At 56.9% G+C, this 24624-nt stretch overlaps 1 protein-coding gene across 6 annotated transcripts; it reads left to right on the top strand.

Annotated features, from left to right (window-relative positions):
• Positions 1 to 514: 514 nt before the first annotated feature.
• On the top strand, positions 515 to 22905 carry Mlc1 (modulator of VRAC current 1). 6 transcript variants are annotated; one of them, XM_047551035.1, is made up of 12 exons: positions 515 to 590; positions 1037 to 1250; positions 2347 to 2436; positions 3953 to 4006; positions 4243 to 4344; positions 11503 to 11604; positions 11852 to 11923; positions 15140 to 15256; positions 18008 to 18064; positions 18506 to 18628; positions 19862 to 20023; positions 21077 to 22905. In XM_047551035.1, the coding sequence occupies exons 2-12, from the start codon at positions 1038 to 1040 to the stop codon at positions 21149 to 21151; spliced, it is 1167 nt and encodes a 388-aa protein (XP_047406991.1). In that variant the 5' UTR covers positions 515 to 590; position 1037; the 3' UTR covers positions 21152 to 22905. The 6 variants fall into 6 exon arrangements, with proteins under 6 accessions (XP_047406991.1, XP_047406995.1, XP_047406993.1 ...); XM_047551039.1 differs by having other exon boundaries at positions 561 to 590; positions 1052 to 1250; XM_047551036.1 differs by lacking the exon at positions 515 to 590 and adding an exon at positions 603 to 799 and having other exon boundaries at positions 1052 to 1250.
• The last annotated feature ends 1719 nt before the right edge of the window (positions 22906 to 24624 follow it).

Raw genomic sequence — 24624 nt, 5'->3', positions numbered from 1 at the left:
TCTGGGTGAAACACATTCATGTCCTTTTTCTCTGCCTGGTGAGCAGAAATAAAGGGTGCAGCGGCATCATGCCAACCCTAGGGCTGCCACGGGAACAGTGGGTAGAACCTGGACCACGTCAAGGGCCAGTTCAGCAGTCCCCAACATGAAGGTCTGTGTGACCTTGTGAAGGAGATTTCCATGATGTGATCACAAGGGACAGAAAAGGGCTGCTGGAAAAGAAGTGTAGTAAACTCTTTGAATAAAGCTACCTGCTCCAGGCTTGGGCTGGCCAGGATTCTTCACATGGTGGACTGCGCTCTTAGCTATGCTTCTTCCTTGGAGACACCCACCTAACAAGTCTGCAGCAAGTGGGAGCAGGGAGGCCCCCTTCTTTTCTCTTGGGTTGAGACAGCTCTGAGCCAGTGGTTACGCAACCAGCCAGCAATGTTTCTAGGATTCACTCCATCTCCTCATTGAAATTCAGGAGGCAGTTCTCCTTCCCCTGGCTCAAGTGCAGTTTGCTGAGCTTTTGTTCCATTTGTGAATAGTTTTTGCTGGAAGCCCCTCACCCCAAGACCAGCTCTCCCAAGGACCAGGCAGCAGCGGAGGTAAGCACACAGACGTAGGCTGCAGAGTAAGTGAGTCTTAGGCTGCCTGATGCTCAGTCACCACCTTGAGCCTAATAAGCAGTGAGACCCCAACACAGTGTGAGGTTCTTAGGAAGTTGCTAATTGAAGTGGAAATGTGGTGTGCCTGAGGATCCAGGTCGCTGAAGCAAGTGAAGCCTGAAGTCTCGCTCTGAATTCACATCACTTAGGTTTGTCTTACTGAGAAAGTGATTTGTTCACTTTTAGAAATAAGTGCTTATTTTCTTCTTTAAATTCACAGCACCTCAGAGTGAGCAATATTTCTTTGTTAAGATAAATTATTTATTGAAAATAGCTTATTGCAATTGAAGCTTTCTCAGGGGTCAGAGTTGATAATTTTGTTACAAACGAGTGAATGGTGGCCTGTAACCATGAGTCTCAGCATGGCTGCATGTCCCTGCTCACAGCATGCCTGTCCCCAGTGCCATGACACGGGAGGGGCAGTTCAGGGAGGAGCTGGGCTATGACCGAATGCCCACACTGGAGCGGGGACGGCAGGACCCAGGCCGGCAGGACCCAGGCAGCTACACCCCTGACGCGAAGCCCAGCGACCTTCAGCTGTCTAAGAGGCTGCCCTGGTGCTTCAGCTACAAGACCTGGGTCTTCTCCATGCTGATGGGGGTGAGTAGCCTGACAACAAGCATATCCCTTCAGTGAAGGCAGTGGCGGGGGGCGTTGTTGGTTCCTAGGCTGGACATGGGCAGGAGCAGTGGCCAGGGGAATCCTGGGGAGCCTCTGGGATACTGACAATTGTATTGAGTTTGTGCCCTCGGAATTGCATTTTTCATCTAGTACCTACACAGGCCTGTGCTGGCCCACCCTGTGTCTGTCCCACTCCCGTAGGTCAGGGTGGCTGCCCTATTCCTGTGGGTTCCTGAGGCTGGGGCTGCAAGGTGGGAGGGGGCTCTTGGGCTCTGGTGGCAGGCTCAGCAGAGTGAATGGCAGGGCTGTGAAGCAGGAGGAGCAGCACAGGCTGGGCCAGGTGGAGCCAGAGGGAGGTCTGAGCTGGCGTGGGTGGGGCAGAATCAAACTTTGGAGGGACTTTCCTGGTTCCCCTCAGAACATTCCTGCACAGACATGCAGACAACTGGAGACCCGAAGGAGTGGTGTGGTCCCAAGGGCACCTAGTAGCTGAGGGCCAGGCCCCTGGACACATCTCTCCATGGCAGGACCCAGTTTCTCTAGGGCCCTGGGCTGAGAACCAAGATCTAGGCTGGGGCTTCTCCCATGCTCAGGCTCTCCCACGCTTATGCAGCACCCCCCATGGCTGGACACCCCTACACCTGGCCCTCTGCAGCCTCTTCACAACTCAGGGTACAGCCCAGAGCCCTTGGGCTTGTGGACCCTGACTCCAGCAGTCATTTTCTAGATGTTTGCTAGGGTTTGCTTCTGCAGAGGGGGTGGGGCAGACACTTGTCCAGGCTCTGCGTGAACCCGGAGTCACACCAAGTGGGACCAGGACTTTCCTGAAGAGAGGCACTGCTTATTACCTTTGATTTTGACATAGCCTCTGTCCTCCTCTCTCCCCCAAATAACAATATGGAGGTCCCTGCTTTGGCCCTGGGCACAGGACTGCATTTGACCCTGGGGAGGGCCAGGCCAGGCGGGGCCAGACGCAGGCTCTGAGGCGCTGCAGCATCAGGCAGGCCACTCACTCCTCATGTCTAATCTTAGACAGAACCACACTGTGACCTGAGTTTGTGTTGCTATTTTGCAGAGCTGCCTTCTTGTGACCTCGGGTTTCTCGCTGTACCTGGGCAACGTGTTCCCCTCGGAGATGGATTACTTACGGTGTGCAGCAGGCTCTGTAAGCAGCCCTCCAGCCTCGCCCAGTGCCCTAGTCCCTGCCTTGCCTTTGGGTCCTGCCATTCGTTCCTCATTCAATAGTCTCTTGTATAACTTTAGTTTCAAATAGGATTTACCACTTCTAAACCTCTGGGTGAAATAGGTTTGAATCTAATTACACAGACTTCGGTGCAAGAAATAGCACTTTGATTTCTACCTGTGGTTGCATCGGCTCTGGCTGACAGTGAGCTGGCAGGGGATCTGCCTTTGGGGACCAGAGCTGGGGAGGAGGCACTGCTTCTCACAAGAGGGGAGGAGAGACAACCGCTAACCTCCAGGGCCCTGTGGTTCCAGCCACTCATAGAGCATGCTGTTCCCTGGGGCCTCGTGTGTCAGTGGGGAAAGCCAGGCCATGGGGAACTCTCCAGAACTACCCTTTGGGCCTCCAAAGTCTGCATCCTCCTCGGGATTCCAGCTGGTGACAGGCCTGCACAGGCACAGGTCCTGGGAATCTCTCCCTTTCCAGCCCCTGCCTAGTTCTCCTGCCCCTCCTGCAAGGACACTGTTCCTGACTGCCCCCATGGATGGCCACAGGTCCTAAGAGACAACACATGAACACATGAGCTTACCCATACCCCACATCTGGTGTCTCCCTTGGGCCCTTAGAACAGAACTTCTTAGAAGAAGCTGATCCTTCTCCTTGCTACTCCATGGAGCCTTCTTGACCTCAAGTCCTCAGCCAGTGAGCATCTCTTGTCAAGGCCAGTGACCTCCGGCCTTAGACCCAGAGTGCTCCAGGTCAGCTCCACGTTAAGCAGCAGACCTTCCCTGTCATAGTTGCCTGGCTGAGGACCCATCTGTGGCCCTGCCTTGCTCTGCCTCTGGTGGCCTGTCTTGGCGACCAGAGTTTGGCCCCTGGGACACCAGAGGGGTGTCCTAGCTGGGCCTGTGCCAGCCTATCCCCCCTGGATCCTTAGCCCAGGCCCCCCATGGGCTCTTCCTGCTCCCATCCCCACTGTCTGCAGATGGATACATCCTCTCTACATCTCAGACACCCTGTCGATAGCTCTCCCTGGGGTCTGGGTCCGGTTGTCAACTGGCCCACCCCGGCCTCCATCCAGCCTTCAGACCATAGTGGAGTCAGAGTGCATGGCCTGGATGAGCACTCCTGGGCCACAGGTCCCCTGGACACCAGGGACACTTCTGCCTCCCCCTCACCAAGGCTTTTTCCTTCCAGGTAGTTCTCCAGATAAGACCATTCTGGTCCTGTGCAATAGTACTAAGTTATGTTCTGGCTCTAAGTGCTCCTGGCAAGAAACCATTCTTCAGGATGAATTGTCTTGAAGTACCTGGGGCCATCAGTGTCAGGGGACCCCTGCATCAAATGGACTCGCCACACTTGTTTGTCAACATGACTGGATCATCCTAGAAACTCAAACATCACAGTGCATTGCTGCTGATGAGGTTTTACCTGTCTGCAGGGCTAAGATCAAAGCCACGGCCAGCAGGGTGCTCACCAGGCTCTGGTTTCTTTGCAGTGCATCCCCTCAGCCATCGTGAGCTTTGCTGTTTCAAAGAGAAACGTCAGTGCGGTGAGTCCTTCCATACAGCCCCCACCAGGCAGCGGGGAGTGGGGGGGTGGCCAGCCGCAGGTCTGACAGCTGAGTGCGCCTGAGTGCCAGATGGCAGGCCAGGGATGGATGGGATAGAGCTGGGTCACCCCCGAGGGGGTTCCCTGGCCTGCCCTCTCCTGCAGGCAGGGCCCACCCCCCTAATTCTTCCCCTCACGGGGTCAGGGTTTTTGTTGATGGCCTGCCTTATTTTCCAGATTCCCAACTTTCAGATATTGTTTGTTTCCACATTCGCCGTCACCACCACGTGCTTGATATGGTTTGGGTGCAAACTGGTCCTGAATCCCTCAGCAATCAATGTGAGTCACTGGAAGGGACCTGGGCCACACCTTCTGCTGACATCAGCTGCTGGGGCTCTGCCGGCACTGAGGGGGTGAAGTGGACATCTGAGTGAGTGGGGATATGCCCTAATGTTTTCCAAGGCTCCCGAGTTTGACAGTGTTGAGAACTTGGTTTATGCTTTTGAGGAGAATTATCTATACTGAACTCTTAACTGATTCCAGTGAATGACTTTATTAAGAAGTGATATTTTAACATCTCTTTGTAGTAGCTCTTAAAAATCAATAGTAACAGGGCTCTGGATGTGGCTCAGTGGTAGAGTGCTCGCCCAGCATGGGCAGACTCTGGGCTCCATACCCAACACAATTAAAACACGTTTTAATAACTGATGCTGTCAGTATTACTAAGAAAAGTGGGAGAGCGCTGGCACCTAAATTATGCCTCAGAATAAAAATCTCACCAGCTGGGCGTAGTGGCTAATGCCTGTGATCCCAGCAGCTTGGGAGGCTGAGTCAGGAGGATTGCAAGTTCAAAGCCAGCCTCAGCAACTTAGCAAGGCCCTTAAACAATTCAGTGAGACCCTGTCTCTAAATGAAATACAAAAAAAAGGACTGGGATGTGACTCAGTGGTTGGGTGTCACTGAGTTCAATCCCTGGTACCAAAAACAACAACAACAACAACAACAACAACAACAACAACAAAAACTCACCAAAATGGAGGTGTCTAAGCCTCGCAAGATGAGAAACATGGATGCTGAAGGATAGGAAAGGGACTTCCACTTGCCATGTAAGGAAGGAGTGATTCCTGCTGGTTTCACACTGTAACTCTGAAGAGCATGTAGCAAGGTGCTGTTAGTGAAAACCAGCATAAAACTTTAACTGTATCAACAACAACAAAAAAATTAGAAATACAACCTATATGGGCTGGGGTTGTGGCTCAGTGGTAGAGCACTTGCCCAGCACGTGTGAGGCACTAGGTTCGATTCTCAGCACTGCATACAAATAAATAAAATAAAGGTCCATTGCCAACTAAAAAATTTTTTAAAAACATAAATATGTCCTATATGCAGATATAATTTTGTAGGATTAAACATACCAAGTTCCTGGGATACATCCAACAAGATCCGCTAGATCATGTAGTGAAAAATGACAACACTCCCTCCCTCCTGCCCTCCCTCCCTATTTCAGGAAAGCAGATACACATTCCAGGGAGGACGTGGAGAGGAGAGTGTCTTTGGGGTCAAATAAGAAATACACATTCAAGGGAGAGTGCAGGCCATCTCCAGAGGGAGAGACAACACCCCTGGGGTGGTGTTGATGGAGGTGCAGGGGCTGGAGGCGGACAGAGATGAAGCCAGGCCCAGGTGTGCACTTCCAGGCCAGTTTTCCCTGTACTTGGTCATGGCCCCTGAGTTACTTTTGAGGCAAGGGCATGGATCAAGGGTGAGGGCCAAGAGTGGAGGCTAAGGAAAAGGTGGGGTTGTTCACAGTGCTTTATTCTGCATTGAAAAAGTTCATGGGTGTCTCCTACATTCAAAGCTCGGGGTACTTCTCTTTTGGGACAGTTTTTCTTTCCTTTTTTTGTATTCTTAAATTCCTATCTCACCTCCACCCTGAGACTTGTGATCCCTTAAAATCCATGAAGGGTGAAGACCCGTCTTCTATGGCTGCTTCAAGCTGGCAGGGGCGATGGCCCAGCCTCGGCAGGCATCTGAAGTCTCTGCCTGCCTGGTCCACTGGGAACAGAAGAGAGTGGTCTCAGTTGTTGGAATGGGACAGAATCTCAAGTTGACATAGTCTTAACCAAGGGAGTGTTGCTATCTGGAAGATCCAAGTTTAACTAGGAGATTAAGAAGCATCCAGAGGTCTTGATAGAGGCAGCAGCCAGGCAGAGCAGACAAGTGAGCTCTAAATAGCTTTTAGTTACCTGTACACATCTCAGGATCTGGATTTTTTTTTTTTTTTTTTTTTTTTTTTGCGGTGCTGGGGATTGAACCCAGGGCCTTGTGCTTCAAGGCAGGCACTCTACCAACTGAGCTATATCCCCAGCCCAGGATCTGGATTTTTAAATAGCAGTTCTGTTAGATCAGACTTAAATTAACTCAAAACAAATGTGATTTTTAGTAGAGTTTCTTTTGTTAGTTATTATCAGACACTCAGGCATACAAGCCTTCTTTCTTCCAGACATCCTAAACTGATGGAAGGCAAGTCCATGCAGGAGGCTCATACATGGCAGGGGGTTAGGGGATACCTCTCGGAACCTTCCAAAATGGATGCCTCTGCAGTTGGAATTCCTGCAGGTCTGCATAGGGACTCAGACCAGGAAAGGGAGCCCCCTTGAAGAACAGGCTGGGGCACACCCCCAGGCTTACTAGAAAACTATCCTTGCCAGGGTGCTTTTGGCACATGCAGGGGAACCATCTGTGGCCCAGGTCAGCCTGGGGCTGCCCCGTGTATATGAATAGTAGTCTGTGACTTGGAATGAAGCAAGTGTCTGGTGACCTGGGGTGGACCCACCTCACCTCCCACCTCCCACCTGCCATGGAGATCCAGACCTGACTCCCTAGAACATGCTGTGTGGGAGAGGGTGATGGATGGGAAGTGGCCCAGAGAACATGGGCACCCCTTCAATCCAACAGGGAGACCAGTGACCCAGAGGAAGCCACAGCCAGTGAGAACCATCCCCACCCCCCGCCCACGCCCAGGGCAACTCGGAGGCCCAGTGCATGCCCTTTGAAAAACCACCTTGGATTTGCTGGACATTCTAAGATACGCACTGTGCCCACCACAGGTGCAAACCCTGGAGAAGTGCTTGCACACCTGCGGCGACCAGGCAGTGCAGGTGTGAAGGTCACAGTAGTGACACTTGCCAGCAAAACCCCACATCTAAACAGACATCCCTTGGCCAGAACGGCACCTGTACCTAGCAGGCGAGTCGCAGGGTGGAAGACAAGACGGATGAGCAAGCTGTGACAGGGGCAGGAAGCACGTGCAGTGGTGGCCTGCTCAGGGTGGTGTGTAGCAGCAGCCCGGCAGCAGAAGCCCAGCTCCACCTGTACTGCGTTGGAAGCCACAGGTGACGGCCTGTGGTCCTGACCACGCTGACCTCTGGCAGGACTGAGCAGTGGCCACCTGAGATGGGGGTGTGCCCGGGAAGGAAATGCGGGGACTGCTTGTGCTCAAGGACAGGTGTGAGCTGTGGAGGGGAAATCCACCCAGCGGGAGGACAACCGGACAGGCCAGAGGCTGGGCCACGCTCCGTGTGCCCCATGGCCGTCCTGTTAGCCATTACCAGGCCCTCTGGACTCTCTCTTGGAGGTGTGCCCTACTGGCATCTGGTGGTACAGCACACCGTTCTCAATCCTTCCACCTGCCCACTTCACCATGGGTCTCTGCAGCCCGTCACTCTCCCCAGAGCTCCCAGCCACCACGTCCACTGGTGGTGGGCATGTGGATGCCATGCCTCCTGCACCACTCCCCGTTCCAGCTGACAGGGCCGGCTTCTCTGGGCTCACCAGGAGTGGGGCTGCTGGCCATGTTGGCTGCGGCGTCTGCACTCCATCAGGTCCAGAGTGCTGCCTGCGCGTCCTCCCCACCAGCCTGCGTGTCCTGTGGCCTGGACATCACTGGCTGGCACTGTTCCCCGTCAGAGGGCTGCAGAGATACAGGTTCGTTCACTCGTGCTTTCTGGTGGTCTTCCCACGCTGCTGCCTGCAGAGGCCTTCCCGTGAGATGCCCACCGCGTGTCTGTTGTTTCTGGTTGGCAGGAGGACTTACTTTTAGATGGGACCTTAAGTCCTGTGTGGAAACCCCCTGTGGCTCTCCTTGGCTGGTCTGTCCCTGGAGACGCTAGGCTCCCTCAGGGTGACTTCAGGGTGCTCTCGCTGTCCTGTGTTCACCCTAGTTCCCTCTTCTTTTTCACACTTGACCTTTCTGATTTGAAGTCTATTTCTAATACGTTTACTGAGTTCCTCAAAAAAATGCAGCTGAAATTTTATCATGTTTATTTCACTTTGCAAGCGGGTTTGTGGGAACTGACTTTCTTCTTGGTGCTGCCGTCCCTCCCAGCTGTTCGTGTCAATCTCTGTGCCTTTCTTGGAGCCACCTTCTGAGGGTCATGTACTCTAATCATGATGTAAGGACATTATAAATCAGTAAGTGGCTGATATTTAAAGATAGCCTCACATGCCTGTTGATCAGGGTCCTGGCAAGAGGCAGAAGGGACAGTGAAAGGAGAGTGGGCCAGTAGGGAGGGGACAGTTCACACAGCGTGGTGGGGGACAGCAGGTGTAGCCTCCATAGTGGCTGAAGGGGCAGGGGATGCTCAGACAACCCCGAGCAGAGCAGAGCCGTGGAGCTGCCTCAGCTTCCAGACTGGCAGAACCAGCCGACAGGGAGAAGACCCAGGTCAAAATCTGGGGAACAGGCGCCGCTCCAGAGCCGGAGGGAGCCAGTTCATCAGGACAGCGCAGTGGGTGGAAGGGGTGCTGAGAGGAAGAAAGTAGAGGAGACAGTGAGCAGAGCTCATACGCCTAAAAGCTGGGTCTCTGAAAAGTTTGGCAAGATAGTTGCCGTAAAGATACAAATCGAACTGTGGAATAAGAAGGGCTGGGGTGTGGTTCCGTGGTGGAGCTTGCCCAGCATGCACAGCCCCTGGGTTCCATTCCCAGGACCTCCCCACCCCCCAAAAATAAAAGAACTCTGCAAGGATGTGAGACACAAAACCAATTTATAAAAACCCAGTGCAGTGGGTACAGTGGTGCTCATCTGTGATCCCAGCAGCTCGGGAGGCTGAGGCAGGAGGATCAGGAGCTCAAAGCCAGCCTCAGCAACAGCAAGGCGCTAAGCAACTCAGTGAGACCCTGTCTCTAAATAAAATACAAAAGAGGGCTGGGATGTGGCTTAGTGGTTGAGTGCCCTGAGTTCAGTTCCCGGTACCAAAACAAACAAACAGACAGACCAACAACCCAGTGTAAGGAGCTGAGAGTGGTGGTGCACACCTGCAATTCTAGCAATGTGGGAACTGAGGCAAGAGTCACGAGTTCAAAGCCGTCAGGGCAACTCAGCGAGACCCTGTCTCAAAAAAATTTTTTTAAATAAAAATGTAAAATATTTAAAAGGGTCACGTAGGAACTTCGCATAATTTTTGCAAAATCTTTTGAGTTCAAAATATTTCAAAATAAAACTTTCTTTAAAAATTCAATAAGCCTCTCTCTGCATTAGCAGTAGTTATTTGAAACTACAACTTAAAAAAATAAGACTCCATTCTTACCAGCAACAAAGTCCACAAGCTATCTAGGACCCTATAAAACAGGTATGTGGGACTATTTTTAAATATCAGCCACTTTTTGATGCATAATATTATTAAATTATAACCAGAATACATGATCTAGAGTGCTTTGGTTCTTTGGAATTCACCAGGCTTGTTTGTGGACTAATAGATGGTCAGTTCTGTTAGTATCCTACTACTGCTATAAAGAATGAAAATTCTGTCTTGTTTGACATGCAGAGTTTTGTAGATGAGCTTATTATTTCCATTTGTTTTAAAATCCAGATGTGATTACTGTTCAGGTATGGTGAGGTCAGCAGAGCAGAAGAGGCCTGCCACTGAAATACAGACCCAAGAGGAGGGGGCTCCCCACGCCATGCAGGGCCACTCAGGGAAGCACCAGGGTCAGGTGCAGACAGGAGTGAGGGGGAGACGTGGGCAGCACCCCACTGTGGCCTCCACAGGAAGGAGCAGGCGGGGCACGTAGGAGGCTTAGGATCAGCCAGTCTGAATACCTTCAGCAAGTGCTGGACACAGAGCCGTCTCTGGTAGCCCTGGGGTGATGGGGCAGGTGGGTGGTGGCCCCACGTGGGAAGCAGATAGGGGTGCAGGTTGGGTGGTTTGGACATGACGTGGCCGGCCAACCCTAGAAGTAGCCAGCCCTAGGAGAGTCAGCCTGTCCAGGGCAGCTCAGCCCCAGATGGCAGAGCATCAGAGTGCAGAAAAGAAGACATGGTTAACGCAACAACTCTTTTCTGATTATAAGTTCTTATGTGTTCGTCTTTTTCCTCTGCCAGTTTCCGAGGAAAGCATGTTAAATTCTTCACCTATCAGTGCTGGTTCACCTGTTTCTTCCTGCAGTTCTGTTATTTGTTACTTTATGTATTTTGAGATGCTATTGTTAATTTCATGTGATTCTACATTGTTTTTGCAGTATATAGGGGATTGAAGCCAGGAGTGCTCTACCACTAAGCCACACCCCAGCCCTTTCTATCTTATTTTCAGACAGGGTCTTGTTAAGTTGCTGAGGCTGGTCTAGTACTTGCAATCCTCCTGCCTCAGCCTCCTGAGTATTTGGGATTACAGTTGTTTATCACTGTATCCAGCACATCCTTTCTTTTATAAAATTATTTTTTAGTTATCAGTTAAATTGACTTGTTTATTTTTTTATTTATTTGCAATACTGGGATCAAATCCAGAACCTTGCACATGTCAGGCAAGGCTCTAGACTCCATGGCTCAGCGACGGGGCCAGGCAGGAGGAGCATAGATCAGGCCAGCGGGGATGTGGAGCCGGGCTGTCGTCCAGTCCACCCTGGAGACATGAGGCCCGGCCTCCTGTTTCAGTGACGCCCTGGTTTTTGAGGTTGAGAGGTTGTATGAGGCAGTGGGGGAGGGAGGAACACACAGCACACTTTTTGAGGGTGGGCAAGCAGGAGAAAGCACATGCCATCTTGTGATGATGGACAGGCTGTGGGTTAAGTTCCCAGAGTGCACCTGCCTTTCTCCAGGGGCCTGACTATCTCAGTTCCGTGAATGTTAACAAGTGTGCATATTCTGGTAACTGCCAACACAGAATAGTTCTGTTGTTTCCAAACCAGCCTGTTGGCAGTTTTGGCAGTCACACCGGGAGCTGACCAGAGTCAGGCTATTGTATGAATGAGAGGGATTAGCTCAGGGGACGGCAGATGCCGCCCAAGAACTTGATCCACCCGCAGCCTGTTCTTAAGTTGCCTTTGACGAGAGTGGGAAAAACAAAGATCCCAAAGGCCCGCGTGGGCCAGAGGCAGTGTGGGGACCAGGCCCCCTCTGGGCCTGGAGTGCTGACCTGGAGCCTGGAGAAGCTGTGTGCCGCTGCCCGCCGAGCACAGAAGCTGCCTTGCGCCGCTGAGGCTCCTGCTTCCTTGCAGATAAACTTCAACCTCATTCTGCTCCTCCTACTGGAGCTTCTCATGGCGGCCACAGTGATTGTCTCTGCCCGGTCCACCGAGGAGCCCTGCAGGAGGAAGAAGGTGGGCGAACTTGGCAGTGTGAGGTGGCCTGGCTGCAGCCCAGACCGTTACCTGGGGAGGCACCTGTGCCCCACTGTGTGGCCCTGAGGGGGGACCATGTGGAGGGGCCAAGTCTGCCCATGGGCTGGAACCTGCAGTGGTGGCCATTCAGCACATCCCTCAAGTCCCTTGGGCCACACTAGCAGTGGTCAGCCCAGCTGAACCCTGAGCCTGTGCAGTGTGACCAAGGGGTCTTGCTTCCTTCCAGGGCTCCATCTCTGACAGCAGCAGTCTTTCAGAGGAAGTGCCGTTTCCTGCTCGGATCCTAAGATCCTACTCTGTAAGAAAACCTTCCCTTTTTATTCCATCGCACTGCTTGGGTGTGTGAGGCTGGGTGGGATCATTGTTCTGTTTCAAGGTGGCCAGGCATGGCAGGGCCCTGTGTGTGAACCCCACCCTCGTCTGGAGCCACTCAGGCTGTGCTTGGCAGGTGCCCAGAGGTGCCCCTGTTCCTAGCTTCCAGGGTCTTGGGGCAGGCTGCAGCAGGTGGGCCCCGGGGTCTTCTGGCAGGCTGCAGCAGGTGGGTCCTGGGTCTTCTGGCAGGCTGCAGCAGGTGGGCCCTGGAGACTTCTGGCAGGCTGCAGCAGGTGGGCCCTGGGGTCTTCTGGCAGGCTGCAGCAGGTGGGCCCCGGGGTCTTCTGGCAGGCTGCAGCAGGTGGGTCCTGGGTCTTCTGGCAGGCTGCAGCAGGTGGGCCCTGGAGACTTCTGGCAGGCTGCAGCAGGTGGGTGGTGGAGACTTCTGGCAGGCTGCAGCAGGTGGGCCCTGGGTCTTCTGGCAGGCTGCAGCAGGTGGGCCCTGGAGACTTCTGGCAGGCTGCAGCAGGTGGGTGGTGGAGACTTCTGGCAGGCTGCAGCAGGTGGGCCCCGGGGTCGTCTGGCAGGCTGCAGCAGGTGGGCCCCGGGGTCTTCTGGCAGGCTGCAGCAGGTGGGTGGTGGAGACTTCTGGCAGGCTGTAGCAGGTGGGCCCTGGGGTCTTCTGGCAGGCTGCAGCAGGTGGGCCCTGGGGTCTTCTGGCAGGCTGCAGCAGGTGGGCCCTGGGTCTTCTGGCAGGCTGCAGCAGGTGGGCCCTGGGTCTTCTGGCAGGCTGCAGCAGGTGGGTCCCGGGGTCTTCTGGCAGGCTGCAGCAGGTGGTCCCTGGGGTCTTCTGGCAGGCTGCAGCAGGTGGTCCCTGGGGTCTTCTGGCAGGCTGCAGCAGATGGGTCCTGGGGTCTTCTGGCAGGCTGCAGCAGGTGGGTCCTGGGTCTTCTGACAGGCTGCAGCAGGTGGGCCCTGGGTCTTCTGGCAGGCTGCAGCAGGTGGGTCGTGGAGACTTCTGGCAGGCTGCAGCAGGTGGGTGGTGGAGACTTCTGGCAGGCTGCAGCAGGTGGGCCCTGGAGACTTCTGGCAGGCTGCAGCAGGTGGGCCCTGGGGTCTTCTGGCAGGCTGCAGCAGGTGGGCCCTGGGTCTTCTGGCAGGCTGCAGCAGGTGGGTGGTGGAGACTTCTGGCAGGCTGCAGCAGGTGGGTGGTGGAGACTTCTGGCAGGCTGCAGCAGGTGGGCCCTGGAGACTTCTGGCAGGCTGCAGCAGGTGGGTGGTGGAGACTTCTGGCAGGCTGCAGCAGGTGGGTGGTGGAGACTTCTGGCAGGCTGCAGCAGGTGGGCCCTGGAGACTTCTGGCAGGCTGCAGCAGGTGGGCCCTGGGGTCTTCTGGCAGGCTGCAGCAGGTGGGCCCTGGAGACTTCTGGCAGGCTGCAGCAGGTGGGCCCTGGGGTCTTCTGGCAGGCTGCAGCAGGTGGGCCCTGGGTCTTCTGGCAGGCTGCAGCAGGTGATCCCTGGGGTCTTCTGGCAGGCTGCAGCAGGTGGTCCCTGGGGTCTTCTGGCAGGCTGCAGCAGGTGGGTCCTGGGTCTTCTGACAGGCTGCAGCAGGTGGGCCCTGGGTCTTCTGGCAGGCTGCAGCAGGTGGGTGGTGGAGACTTCTGGCAGGCTGCAGCAGGTGGGTGGTGGAGACTTCTGGCAGGCTGCAGCAGGTGGTCCCTGGGGTCTTCTGGCAGGCTGCAGCAGGTGGGCCCTGGGGTCTTCTGGCAGACTGCAGCAGGTGGGCCCTGGGGTCTTCTGGCAGGCTGCAGCAGGCAGATCCTGGCTGGCACTGGGCATGGAACCTCGTGTCCCAGAGGCCCTTTCTGTCTGTTGGTTTAGGGTGGCTTGTTCTGCTGGGGAAGCACAGTCGGAAGCCTTCAGTATGAGCATGGGTACTGATTTCTTGTGATTCTGGAGCTTTCCAGCTGGGACTGGGGAGCCCTTGTTCTCAATTACAGATAAGCCTAGTTGCCCCTGACAGTTTCATTGGTCAGCATTGTGTAGTGTCCCTCTGTGTGGGGTAGTGCTGCCCATGGCCTCTTCCCCCGTGTGAGCACGTCACTGTCCTCCGCTGGCCTTGACTGAGGGCACCTTTACCCTTCTTACTTTCAGCTTCTCTTGTTCTGTGATATTCTGGTAGGTTTCTTATACACAGTGCATGACTGCATCTTAGTTTTTTGTCTAATCTGCCTGGTTTTTGAGTCTAGCCCATTTCCTTTAATGGGATTTCTAACATAATTTCATCTATTTTACTCTTTTTTTCCCCCTACTTCTGAGTTTTTCTCCTCTGCCTTTACTTCCTCCCCTGCCTTCTTTTCGGTGAGCTGAGGCTCCTCCCACCCTCTTCTCTCTGGTTTTGGATGGGAAGCAACACATTTCTCGGCCTCTGGAGACCCCCACATGCGTGGGCCTGCCTCCTCGTGGACGGGTGTGGCATCCCTCCTCGTGATCTGGTCCAGGTTGGGGGAGGGACACCAGGTGCTGTCCTGCCTGGTGCCTCGCCTGGCTCCTGACAGCCAGGGGTGCTCCTGGGCTTCCCAGGCCTCTGTCCTCCCTCCTGCTCCACTCTCCTCCTGTTTCATGCATCTTCCTCAGACATCTGGGGAGGGGTGTCTGTTTTGGTCGGCTTCCACCTTGGGTCCCCTCGTTCACAGAGACTGTCCTGCCCAGCAGAGGGTTAGTTCCAGGCCAACGGTGTCCCTGTGTGTTTGTGCTGGTGCAATCACCACTGCCCTTTGCAGGTGTCCCCCTGCTTTGGGGGGGCATTGTGCCCTGTGTTGCGGCTGCTTAGGGGGAGCAGTTTTCTTTGTCCACATTGGGTCTGGTGTGTTTAGAGTGCACGGAGAATTGCCAGCCAGTGCTGTCCCCATCCTGAACCCTGTGACGGCATGTCTTCTGGCACTCCTGCTGGCCACATCCACATCTAGCTTTCCCATGGCCTCTGTGAGCCTCACCCAAGGCCAGGTGGGACCCTGTCCATCTGCCTCCGGGGGCTCAGCTAGTGGCTTCTCCAGGGTCAGCCAGTCCAGCCTGAGAGCAGGCAGCCCACTGACCCCATGGCCTGCCCTGGGAGCCCAGGGTGCCTTCCCTCTTTCGTGGTGGGTACAGACCCTCAGAGTGGCAGCCCCATGTGGTTGTGCTGTCCCACTGTCCCCTCCCAGGTGGTCGAGGTCATCGCTGGTGTTTCTGCTGTCCTTGGTGGGGTCATCGCTCTGAACGTGGATGAAGCTGTCTCAGGCCCGCACCTCTCAGTGACATTCTTCTGGATCTTGGTGGCTGTGAGTACTTCCTGGCTGGCTAGCCTGTCCATGCACAGCTGATCTGGCCACGCAATCACGGCTGCACCTCTGGGCTCCCCTCCTTGAACCAAAGCAGCTGGTCTTGAGCTCAGTTTTGGTGGCATTCTGACAGGAAAGCACCTGGAGAGGGACCCCCCTGACCCCTGATCCAGAAGAACACGGAAATAGTACTAGATGAATCAGTGTGTGATTTTATACTAATTGCAATTATTTTATTTTTTAATTTTTTATATAAAATTTTTTAGTTGTAGGTGGACACAATACTTTTATTTTTGTGTGGTGCTGAGGATGGAACCCAGGGCCTCACGCATGCTAGGCAAGTGCGCTACCTCTGAGCCACAACCCCAGCCCTGCTATTATTTTGTATCACTCCTGTTTTTCCTAAGACAACTAGTTACTTTATTATTCCATGCATCTTGCAACTTTTATAAAGTGTGACATTTCTGCTAGTAATACTAAGTGCTGACGTGGAGGATGCTCAGCGTAACACCTGCACCTGGGAAGTGGGCGTACGGCCTCTGTCTGACTTGCTCCTCACGTCAGTGCCCAGGTCTCAGGGTGCCATGACTCCTGCGCTGCTCGGGGCAGGGCTAAACCCACAGTGTGTTCCAGGCGGCCGTCCTGGCTGGTTTGGGCTCCTGGGCTCCCTCAGGACGGTCACACCAGATTGTCCCTCCACACCTGGCAGTTGCCCACACCGGGCTGCACACCCAGAGCTGCCGTCCATCTGCACTTCGTGCTGCAGACATGGGCCCTTGTCAGTCGTTTTGCACCGTGCCACCTGTGTGGCCTGCTGCCAGCCACTGGCTTGTCCCACGCTGCTTGCCTGGCTTTGGGGATTCTTCAGTTTTGCTCTACCATCTTGTAGAAATGAACAGGACGTGGCAAGCACCCTGTGTCCTGTCCACAGGGTCCTCAGAGCCAGCAGCAGTTCTTCCTGAGGCTGCCCAGCAGGTAGAGCCTGCAGCTTGACTGTAGGGAAGCTGGCACTGGTCTGGTGTGGCCGGATGGCCATGGGGGCTGCAGTTGGCTCCCTGCAGGGGGCTCAGCACGTCCCCACGGGCATGTGACTGAGCAGCAGTGAGCTCCCAAGACCCCTTTGCAGCAGGGGCTCCTGGGAGGTGGTGTGGAGCCGCACAGCTGGCAGGCAGAGGAGAGCTTTCGTGGGCATAGCCTGACTCACCGTCACCAGAAGGAGCAGGAGCTGTGTCTGAAATGTGGAGCTGACTGTGGGTTAGATCCTGAGCCACTCAGTGCAGAGACCTTCACAATGGAAGGTGCTCTTCTTGTCCCCATCACTGTGCCCTGGCACCCCTGGACAGTGCCCCCCAATCCCATCCTCCTTTGGGCTCTCTTCTCTCCCAGGAAGCCACCCCATTGCCCACCAGGTACCCTCCTGTCTCCTGGCCATTCTTAGCCCATTTCCCACAGTGCCCTCCCTTCTCCTCCAGGGCAGAAGTCGCTGGTGGGTAAGGAGACCCCAGGAGAGGGCAGGGCACTCCAGGTGGGCCATTTCCTAGGGGAGGGAGCTACCTGGCTCGGCTTGCCCGTGTCCCAGCCAGGGTGACCAGAGAGATCAAGGGCACAGATCACTGGAAGTCAGGCGGGGTCCAGGGCATAGAGTTGGGCCCAGGCCCAGGTGGGCTGAAAGCCAGGTCCTTCCGCACCCTCTCCATGACTTGTGGTCACCCCAGCTGCTTCCTGACTGGCTGTGCCACGTCTTTGATTCCCTCCTCTTCACTTGTTCCTACTGTGGCCCTTTTGGAAATGTGTGGATGCATCTACCTTCTGGCTGAGGCCAAACTCACCTCTGCAGTGCATCTGGTTCCAACCCAGGGCCTTTGCACATGCAGCTTCTGCACCTCCCTCATCAACTCCCCCTCTGTTCACTCATCTTCTCACCAGGGTCCTGACAAATGGGTTGACATTCCTGTGTGGGAGGAGTTGGTCCTTGCTGGGCCAATAGTACTGCCCTAGGGTGAGGGCTTTTCCTTTTCCTGTGGGTGTGGACTAGGCCATGCTAAAGGGATGGCCAGAGGGCACACCTGGGCGGGCAGTCACCCACTACGCTTGCCTCTGCCTGCGCTGTGGAACTAGGCCAAGCTCTTTGAATCAGGCAGGAAACGGCGCTTCTTGGTTGAAAAGGGAAGAGCCAACAGATTCCCTGATCCAGTGGGCGATGTGGACGCCTGGGAGCTGCAGCTCCTGCTCGCTCAGGGAGGCCCTGGCCGCCGGGGGCGCAAGCCTCAAGAGCATCAGGTCACGGGTGCCAGGGGCCAGGAGACAGTCTGACAGACAGACAACTGGAAAGTGTGATGGGGAAGGACCCTGGATCAGGAAGCAGAGGGTCTGCTAAGGGCAGCGCTGGGACCGCGGATGGAAGCAGTGACTGCACACACCTGCTGCATGAGGACCACAAAGCCATGAGAGGCCACCTGCCTCCGCTGTGCCCAGGGACCAGCCCAGGCTAGCTGTCAGCCCCAAGCGGCCCCGGCTTCCTGGGCTCTGGACGGAAGGAGGAACTGCCTTGGTGTGGAAGAGCATACGCCCAGGGCTTGACCTCACAGCAGCAGACTCTAAAACCTTTCTTTTTCACAGTGAGTTGGGAGACTGAGGCAGGAGGATCATAAGTTCAAAGCCATCCTCAGCAGCTTATTGAAGACCTCAGCAACTTAGACCCTGTTTCAAAAAATAAGAAAAATAAGATCTTTTATTATTCTTCTCTCTTAGTGTTTTCCAAGTGCCATTGCCAGTCATGTGACGGCGGAGTGTCCCAGCAAGTGTCTGGTAGGTGAGGGCTGCCTGCCCCTCCCCGGTGCCATGGATGAGGCTCTGGCCCACACTGGCAGCTACAGGGCTGGGCAGGGGCCAGGGAGGAGAGGCTCCTGAGTTAGTGGGAGGGCCAAGGCTGGACCCACCCCAGCAGGGCGCTCAGGGCTGTGCTGAGGGCCCACTGCCCTGGGCTGCCCTATCTGTGGACAGCACAGAAGTGAGCACTTCGGGTGCTGCCTATGGGCCTGAGGCTCTGCAGGCAGCACAGGGGCTGCAAAGCCCCTGAGTCTAACTGGCAGCACCTGGGAGTTGGGAAGATTGGGAGGCCAGGAGGATAGATCTCAGGTGGGGGTCAGCGAGTGGTGCGGAAGGACTGACTGTCAACATCCTGGGCAGGCCTGTGCTCCCTGCGCTGGGTGACCCCACCCGCCCTGGTCTCCCCTCTGCATTCCCCAGGTGGAGGTGCTGCTGGCCATCAGCAGCCTCACGTCCCCGCTGCTGTTCACAGCCTCCGGGTACTTGTCCTTCAGCGTGGTGAGACTCGTGGAGATCTTTAAAGATTACCCGCCTGCCATCAAAGTACGCATCTGTTCATTTTCTCTGAGACTTTCTAGAAACTGCCACTAGACTTTCTAGAAACTGACAGGGAGTGCCACTCCTTGTCAGTGAGAGCCTGAGGAGGACTCTGGGGCACACTGGCTCTGTCCTGGCAGTGGCCAACACAGATGGGCACCCACCACGTGGCCACAGAGGCTCTGCAGGGGCACTTGTGTGTGTGCAGTGTGAGGTGGATCTGACGTGCCCTTCCCGGGGGCGATGGCATGGCTGCACTCGACTGTCCTGTCCCCACCACTCGGCAGGCAGCTCTGCCTTGGCCTCCACCCGGGCTGCCTCTGCTTCTCCAGCTGTGGGCCACTGCCCCGCCTTGGGACGTCCGGTTCCCCGTCCCAGAGGCAGTGGGCTTCCCCACCGCAGGCGAGCATGGGCCTCGCTGAGCTGAGCAAGCCTGCTCCATCTCCGGCCTGCAGTCTGGTGGGCTTTTGGGCTCTGCTGCTGGAGGCGCCCCCCCAGGCACATGCCTTCCTTGTGAGATGCAAACCCATCTTTTCCTCAGCCCCTTGGTGCACAGCACTCCCGCCTGGGAGTCTGTGCTCTCTTCCCATCCTCAACACGGCCGTCTCCCCTGTGCCAGGACCCATGGCGGCGTGGGCACTGCCTCCTTCCCTGCCTGGTGCTTCAGGTCCAGGGCCTGGCTCTGGAAGGCTGGCACTGGGGTCCCCTGGGATGGTGCCCTGTCTTCTCCTCCTTCCTCCCCTTCAGCAGCAGTGCTCCTTCCTCTCGGTGCTTGGTTGCTTTGTATTTTATTGGGCCACCTGGAGGGACAGCCCTGTGTTGAGCAGAAGCTGCTGGGTGCTTTGCCGAGGTTTCCTCTTGCTGCACCAACGTAGTGTCTGGCCCTGAGCTCTCTGGCCACCAGGACCCTGGGCCTGTCCTCCTCCCTGGAGCCCTTCCTACCTCCTGCCCCTCCCTGTGGCACTCAGTCCTGTGTCTCCGGCAGCTGGGTCACTCTGCTGGTGGGTCTGCGTCCCACTGCCCTGGACCCTGCCCTCTCTCCTTCCCTCTGGAGGGCTGCGGTCCCTCTGCACCTCCCCCCTGAGTGTGAGGCACAGTGGTCTTGTGGACTCCTTAGCTATTCTTGTGGTCAGTGGGGTGGGGAGAGGAGCAGCACCAGTGCTGTCCACAGGCCCGGCAGCCTCTGGGCGGGCCGGGGAGGGACGTCCGCTCACGGCTGGCTCTGCCTCTGCCTCGCAGTCCTACGACCTGCTGCTGCTGCTGCTGCTGCTGGTGCTGCTGCTGCAGGGCGGCCTCAACACGGGCACCGCCCTCCAGTGCGTGAGCTTCAAGGTCAGCGCCCGGCTGCAGGGCACATCCTGGGACGGCCAGGCCAGCCACCAGGAGCGCCCAGACGGGGAGGTGAGCAACCTGTTCTCCCAGACTCCCCGTCTGGAGCCTCTGAGGGCCCAGGGGAGGTGGCTGTCCCCGCACCGATGTCCTTCAAACCTTCCATGCCTTTTTGTAACTTTAAAATATCCAGAAAAACCTTGCAGAAATAAACAAGGAAATACATTATTTAAAAAAATAACTAGGCAAGCACAGACCCACCCCCATCCTGACAAGTACCAGCGCCTGGGGCTTTCTTTGCTCTCACAGACACCGCCTCCTCTGGGACTCCCGCGCATCAAGATTTCCCTCCCTGCTCTGGAGGAGGGCTGCCCACCCAGCCCACCTGGCATGTGGACACCAGTGCTCCCTGGCCCATGGGATGTCATGCCCACCCCTCAGCCAGGTCACAGCTACGTGGACGGTCCTCTGCCCAGATCCTGCCTCTTGCCCACCCCCTCCCCTAGCCCTTGGTCCGGATGCCCCCCACAGCTGAACAGCAGGGGCTTAGCAGCTCCTCCCGGTGAGATGCCCATCCTGGCAGTGTGTTCCTGGGCACAGCTGCTCTCAGCCCTTTAGGAGCAGCAGATATAGGGCCCAGGCCGCTGGCTGCCCTTTGCTCTGAGGTCTCTGGCAGGCTCTGCCTGCCTGTCCCAGCGTTGTGCCTGGCCCAGTGCAGACCCTCCTGGTTCTACGTGAGTCCAGAAGGGGCAGTGCTGGATGGATGCACTGTTCTTCCAGATTCCAGAACTGCCGTGCCAGGGCTCAGGCTGCACAGTGAGGCTAGTCGCCATCCTCCCTGCTGCCTGGTGGCATGGGGTCACCTCTGTCTCAGGTGTCCTCTTCCTCGGCTGCCAGGCCTGTACTCAGCCACCCCTGGAGTGAATGAGGGACATGTGCATTTTGAGGACAGCAAGACAGTGGAGGCCTCTGACCCTTTCTTAATGGCCCTGGGCCTGTTTCCTCCCTTCTTTCACATGCAGAGAAACCTCCTAACTAGCCTGCAGGCCGCTTGGGGGCTGCTCCTCTGCCTTCTGTGGCAGGCGTGGCCCTGGTGGGGTGACCCAGGTCCTGTCTCCCTCACAGGTGGCCAGAAGCCCCCTGAAGGAGTTTGACAAGGAGAAAGCCTGGAGAGCCGTTGTGGTGCAGATGGCCCAGTGACCACAGTGCACGTCCAGCTGCAGGGCCTTCACTGCCTGCGGCCACCACTCTAACACACCCTTTCCCCTTCCCGACTGCAACTCTTGTTCTCATCGTGCTTAATCTGAAGTAGGCGAAGGTGGACTGTTTTGTCCTGTGGGATCCATCAGCCTAGTGCTGCTTAGGTGGCCCCTGGTGGGGATGCAGAGGGGAGTCTGGACAGAGGTGTCCCCACGTCCTGGTCCCCTCTGGCCTGGCCTCCTTCGTCTGGCCTGTGTGTGCTCTGCCAGTCCCGCTCTGCCTCACTTTACACTTTCCCTTCTAAGATGACCCTGCTCCAGGGCCCAGCCCAGCAAGTACCCCTTCCCCACCACGAAACAGGCTGAGCTCTTCTGTCCCATTCCTAGAACTGGACACCCTCCGCTTGGTTGCCACCACACTTTTCCCACACCCCAAGTCTCCATCCCGTCCTCGATTACACCCAGTGTTCTAGAGGCTCCACCTCCTCCCCAGCCCTGGAGGATGTCCCTGGGGTCCTCGCTTCCAGTTTGGAACTTAGCAGGGCTGCGGACAGTCAGTGCTCTGCAGGAGGGAGCTGAGAGTGGGGCCTGGGAACCTGGATGTGACCTTGTTGCTGCTCACTACCCACATCAGTGGTGGACAAGGCTGAGCCTCTCCACCTTTGCTTGGCTGCTGCAGGGTGGACCCTACTTGAGGGCGGGCAGTGCCTGGGCCCCAGGCCTCTCACGGCCTGAGTGGTCCCTGCTCGCAGGCTCTGACCAGTGTCTCCATCTCAGCTGCTTGGTGTCGGAGCACTTGGGTGCTTCTCCGGCATGTCCTGTCACTACCCTGCTGCCAGGCTGCAGGGACAGTGTGGGTGAGAATGACATTGGCTTCAGTTAAAACCATGGTCAAAGAGTTGGTTTGTGCGCCATCTCCTGGCCCCCTGGAGGACACAGGGTCCTCCCAGTTGACATGGCACTGGAAATCCCCAGTGAGTTGGGGCACCTTGTGAAATAGGAATGTGACTGACTGAGGAATTGCTTCCCAGTTGGTTCTTTCGGTCACGATCAAAGCGTTTTTCTCTTCTTACATGAGATGAACAGCTATGCTCTGGCAGGTACTAGTGTCTGTGCTTCACTGAGCTGGGTGTAGTAACTGCTCCCCCTCCCAGGGGGCCTGGTGGAAAGACCTGGAAGCCATTAGGACCAATGGACCAGTAGATCAGAGACTTGACGGGATGGGCAGCCTGGCCAGGGGGATGTGAGGAACTTCCCAGGCATCTTACTCCTGACCCCGGGTGACCCTGGCTGCCAGGAACCATGATTGGGGGGGGGGGGTCATTATTTTCAGTCGTAGAAGAGGAATGCAGGTAAGACTCAGGAAGCTGGAGGGTGCCAAGAAAGCTGTCTCCAGCCCTGGGCGACCTCTCTACAGCCCTTGTCCTGGGCAGATCCAGAGGACAAAGCTAGCTAACCCAAACAAGCACCACCACCGAGGGCATTCTCCTGCCTGCATGAGACCCAGGTCCTCAGGCTGGGTGGCAGCCTCCCTGCACTCTGGAGTGAGGAGGCCAGGACTGCCCTGGGGCAGTAGTCATCTTCTGAGGACCAGAGGTCAGCTTCCAGAGCCAGGACAATGTGGCTGGAGGATTACTGCTGGCTTGCACTTTAGAGAACTAAACAACCCAAGTGGAGTTTCAAAATTGTCAGTTTCGATTTATACTTTTTTGGTATCATTTAATATGCTAGAATAAATGCTAACATACCAAAGTGGCCAGCAGACTGTTTATGTGGGGTCTCGGGGCATCTGTCCGCCCAGGTTCTGAACAAATGGAGATGTAAAACACAGAAGGGTGAGCCGAGCTGAGGGCACCTTGGTATCTCTTCCTTGATTTATGTAACCCCTGGAGGTGGGGCCTGTGGCCAGACCAGAGGTGTTGGTAGGTGAAGGGCAGCCCAGGAGAAGCTGCCCTCCAGCACAGAGGGGAGAACTTCCCAAATTAAAGATGCATTTAAACCAAATGAAGATAACTTCTGTGTTCTGGACCGTCCTCAGCAGTGAATGCCCTAACGGAGCGGCAGGTCTCTCCTAAACGCCCCCAAGACGCTGGGGCGGCAGGACAAAGAAGAAAGGAACCTGGGTGGCAAGCAATCCCGGCCAGGAAGACTGGTCCAGCAAATCACCCGGAAGTGCCCACGGGCGGGATGGGTCCCCCCAAGAATGACCCTGAGGGCGCCAAGGCAGCTCCAGGCTACCTGTGGGATGCACTACCTGTTCCCACCACCCAGTCACCACCACCCACGAGGGGTCACCCCGGCCAGGGAGAGGGCGGTGCGCAGCTCGCGGGGAAGGACCCCGACCACCACACCCGCCCCTGAAGCCCCCACTTCTGGCCTGGGTGGGGCGTCCTGTGGGCAGCAAGGGGGTAACGGGCGGGAAGCGGGCGAGGGGCTGGGCTGGTGACCCGGGAGGGGCAGGGTGTGACCGCGGGTCTTTGTGACTTGGCGGGGTGGCTAAGTGCCAGGGCGGGTCTGTGTGACCCCGACCTCTGGCGCGGGGCGAAAGCGCGTGACCCGGGCGGGGGTCGCGGCCACTCGCGGGCCCTCCCCAGACGTATGGCCCGCGTGGTCTTGCGCCCCGGCCCCCGCCCCCACGCTTGCTCGGACAGCAGCCGGGGACCTGAACCCCAGTCCGAGCCCAGCCTTAGCGCCACCGACTGCGACCCGGCGGAGCCCGCGCTCCCCGCGCCCCCCGCGCCCCCCGCGCCCCCCGCGCGCCGCCGCCGCGGTCCCCGCCGCCCCCCGCCGCCCGCGCGCCCGCGCAGCCCCACGCCCCGGGCCGGCCGCCGCACCGCGCGACCCGGGCCCGGCCGCCAACGCCGGGGCCCTGCACACAGCGCCGCGCCGCCGGGGCCCGTCGCCCCGGGCAACCGCAGGACGCCGGGACGCGCGGCGGGGGGCGGGGGCGCGGCGCTGGCCTCGGGGCCGGTCCCGGGTGAGCAGCGTCCCGCAGCGCCGTCCGCCCACAGGCCCCCCACCTCCCTCCGAGCCGACTCCGCGCTCAGAACCCAGACCGCCCCACCCTGACCCTGCAGCGGCTGCCCCACCCGTGCGCCAGGGAGAGCTGCTCCCCATCCTCACCCCCAGCCCTTTCAGTGCCTCCCTTTTCTGATCCCAGCCTTGTCCCTCCAGCCTAGCTCTGTCCTCCCGCCCCAGATCCGTGCCCCACCCCAGACCTGCTCTCTCCCAGATCCATCTGCCCCATCTCCAGACCTCACCCTCAGACCTGTCCCTACCCCTGACTTGTCCCCCACCCCAGATCGCCACACCTCCATCTGTGCTCCCACCTCCTGACCCATCCGCCCATCTGTGCACCCAGACCTACTCTCTCCCAAACCTGTTCCCCTGCCCCTTGGCCCGTTTCCCCTACTCCAGGCCTCCTCACCCCCCAGACCTGTTCCCTTGACCTGTCCCCCTACCTGGACCTTCCTA

The sequence above is a fragment of the Sciurus carolinensis genome, chromosome 4 (assembly GCF_902686445.1).
Source record: "Sciurus carolinensis chromosome 4, mSciCar1.2, whole genome shotgun sequence".
Taxonomy (NCBI): domain Eukaryota; kingdom Metazoa; phylum Chordata; class Mammalia; order Rodentia; family Sciuridae; genus Sciurus; species Sciurus carolinensis.
This window is presented reverse-complemented; position numbering and strand designations above follow the sequence as displayed.

Excerpts from the sequence above, each read along its gene's own strand:
- Mlc1 (XM_047551035.1), top strand. The coding sequence starts at position 1,038 with ATGCCTGTCCCCAGTGCCATGACACGGGAGGGGCAGTTCAGGGAGGAG. Across the intron at positions 1,251-2,346 it reads TCTTCTCCATGCTGATGGGG|AGCTGCCTTCTTGTGACCTC; the intron begins GTGAGTAGCCTG and ends GCTATTTTGCAG. Across the intron at positions 18,629-19,861 it reads ATTACCCGCCTGCCATCAAA|TCCTACGACCTGCTGCTGCT; the intron begins GTACGCATCTGT and ends TCTGCCTCGCAG.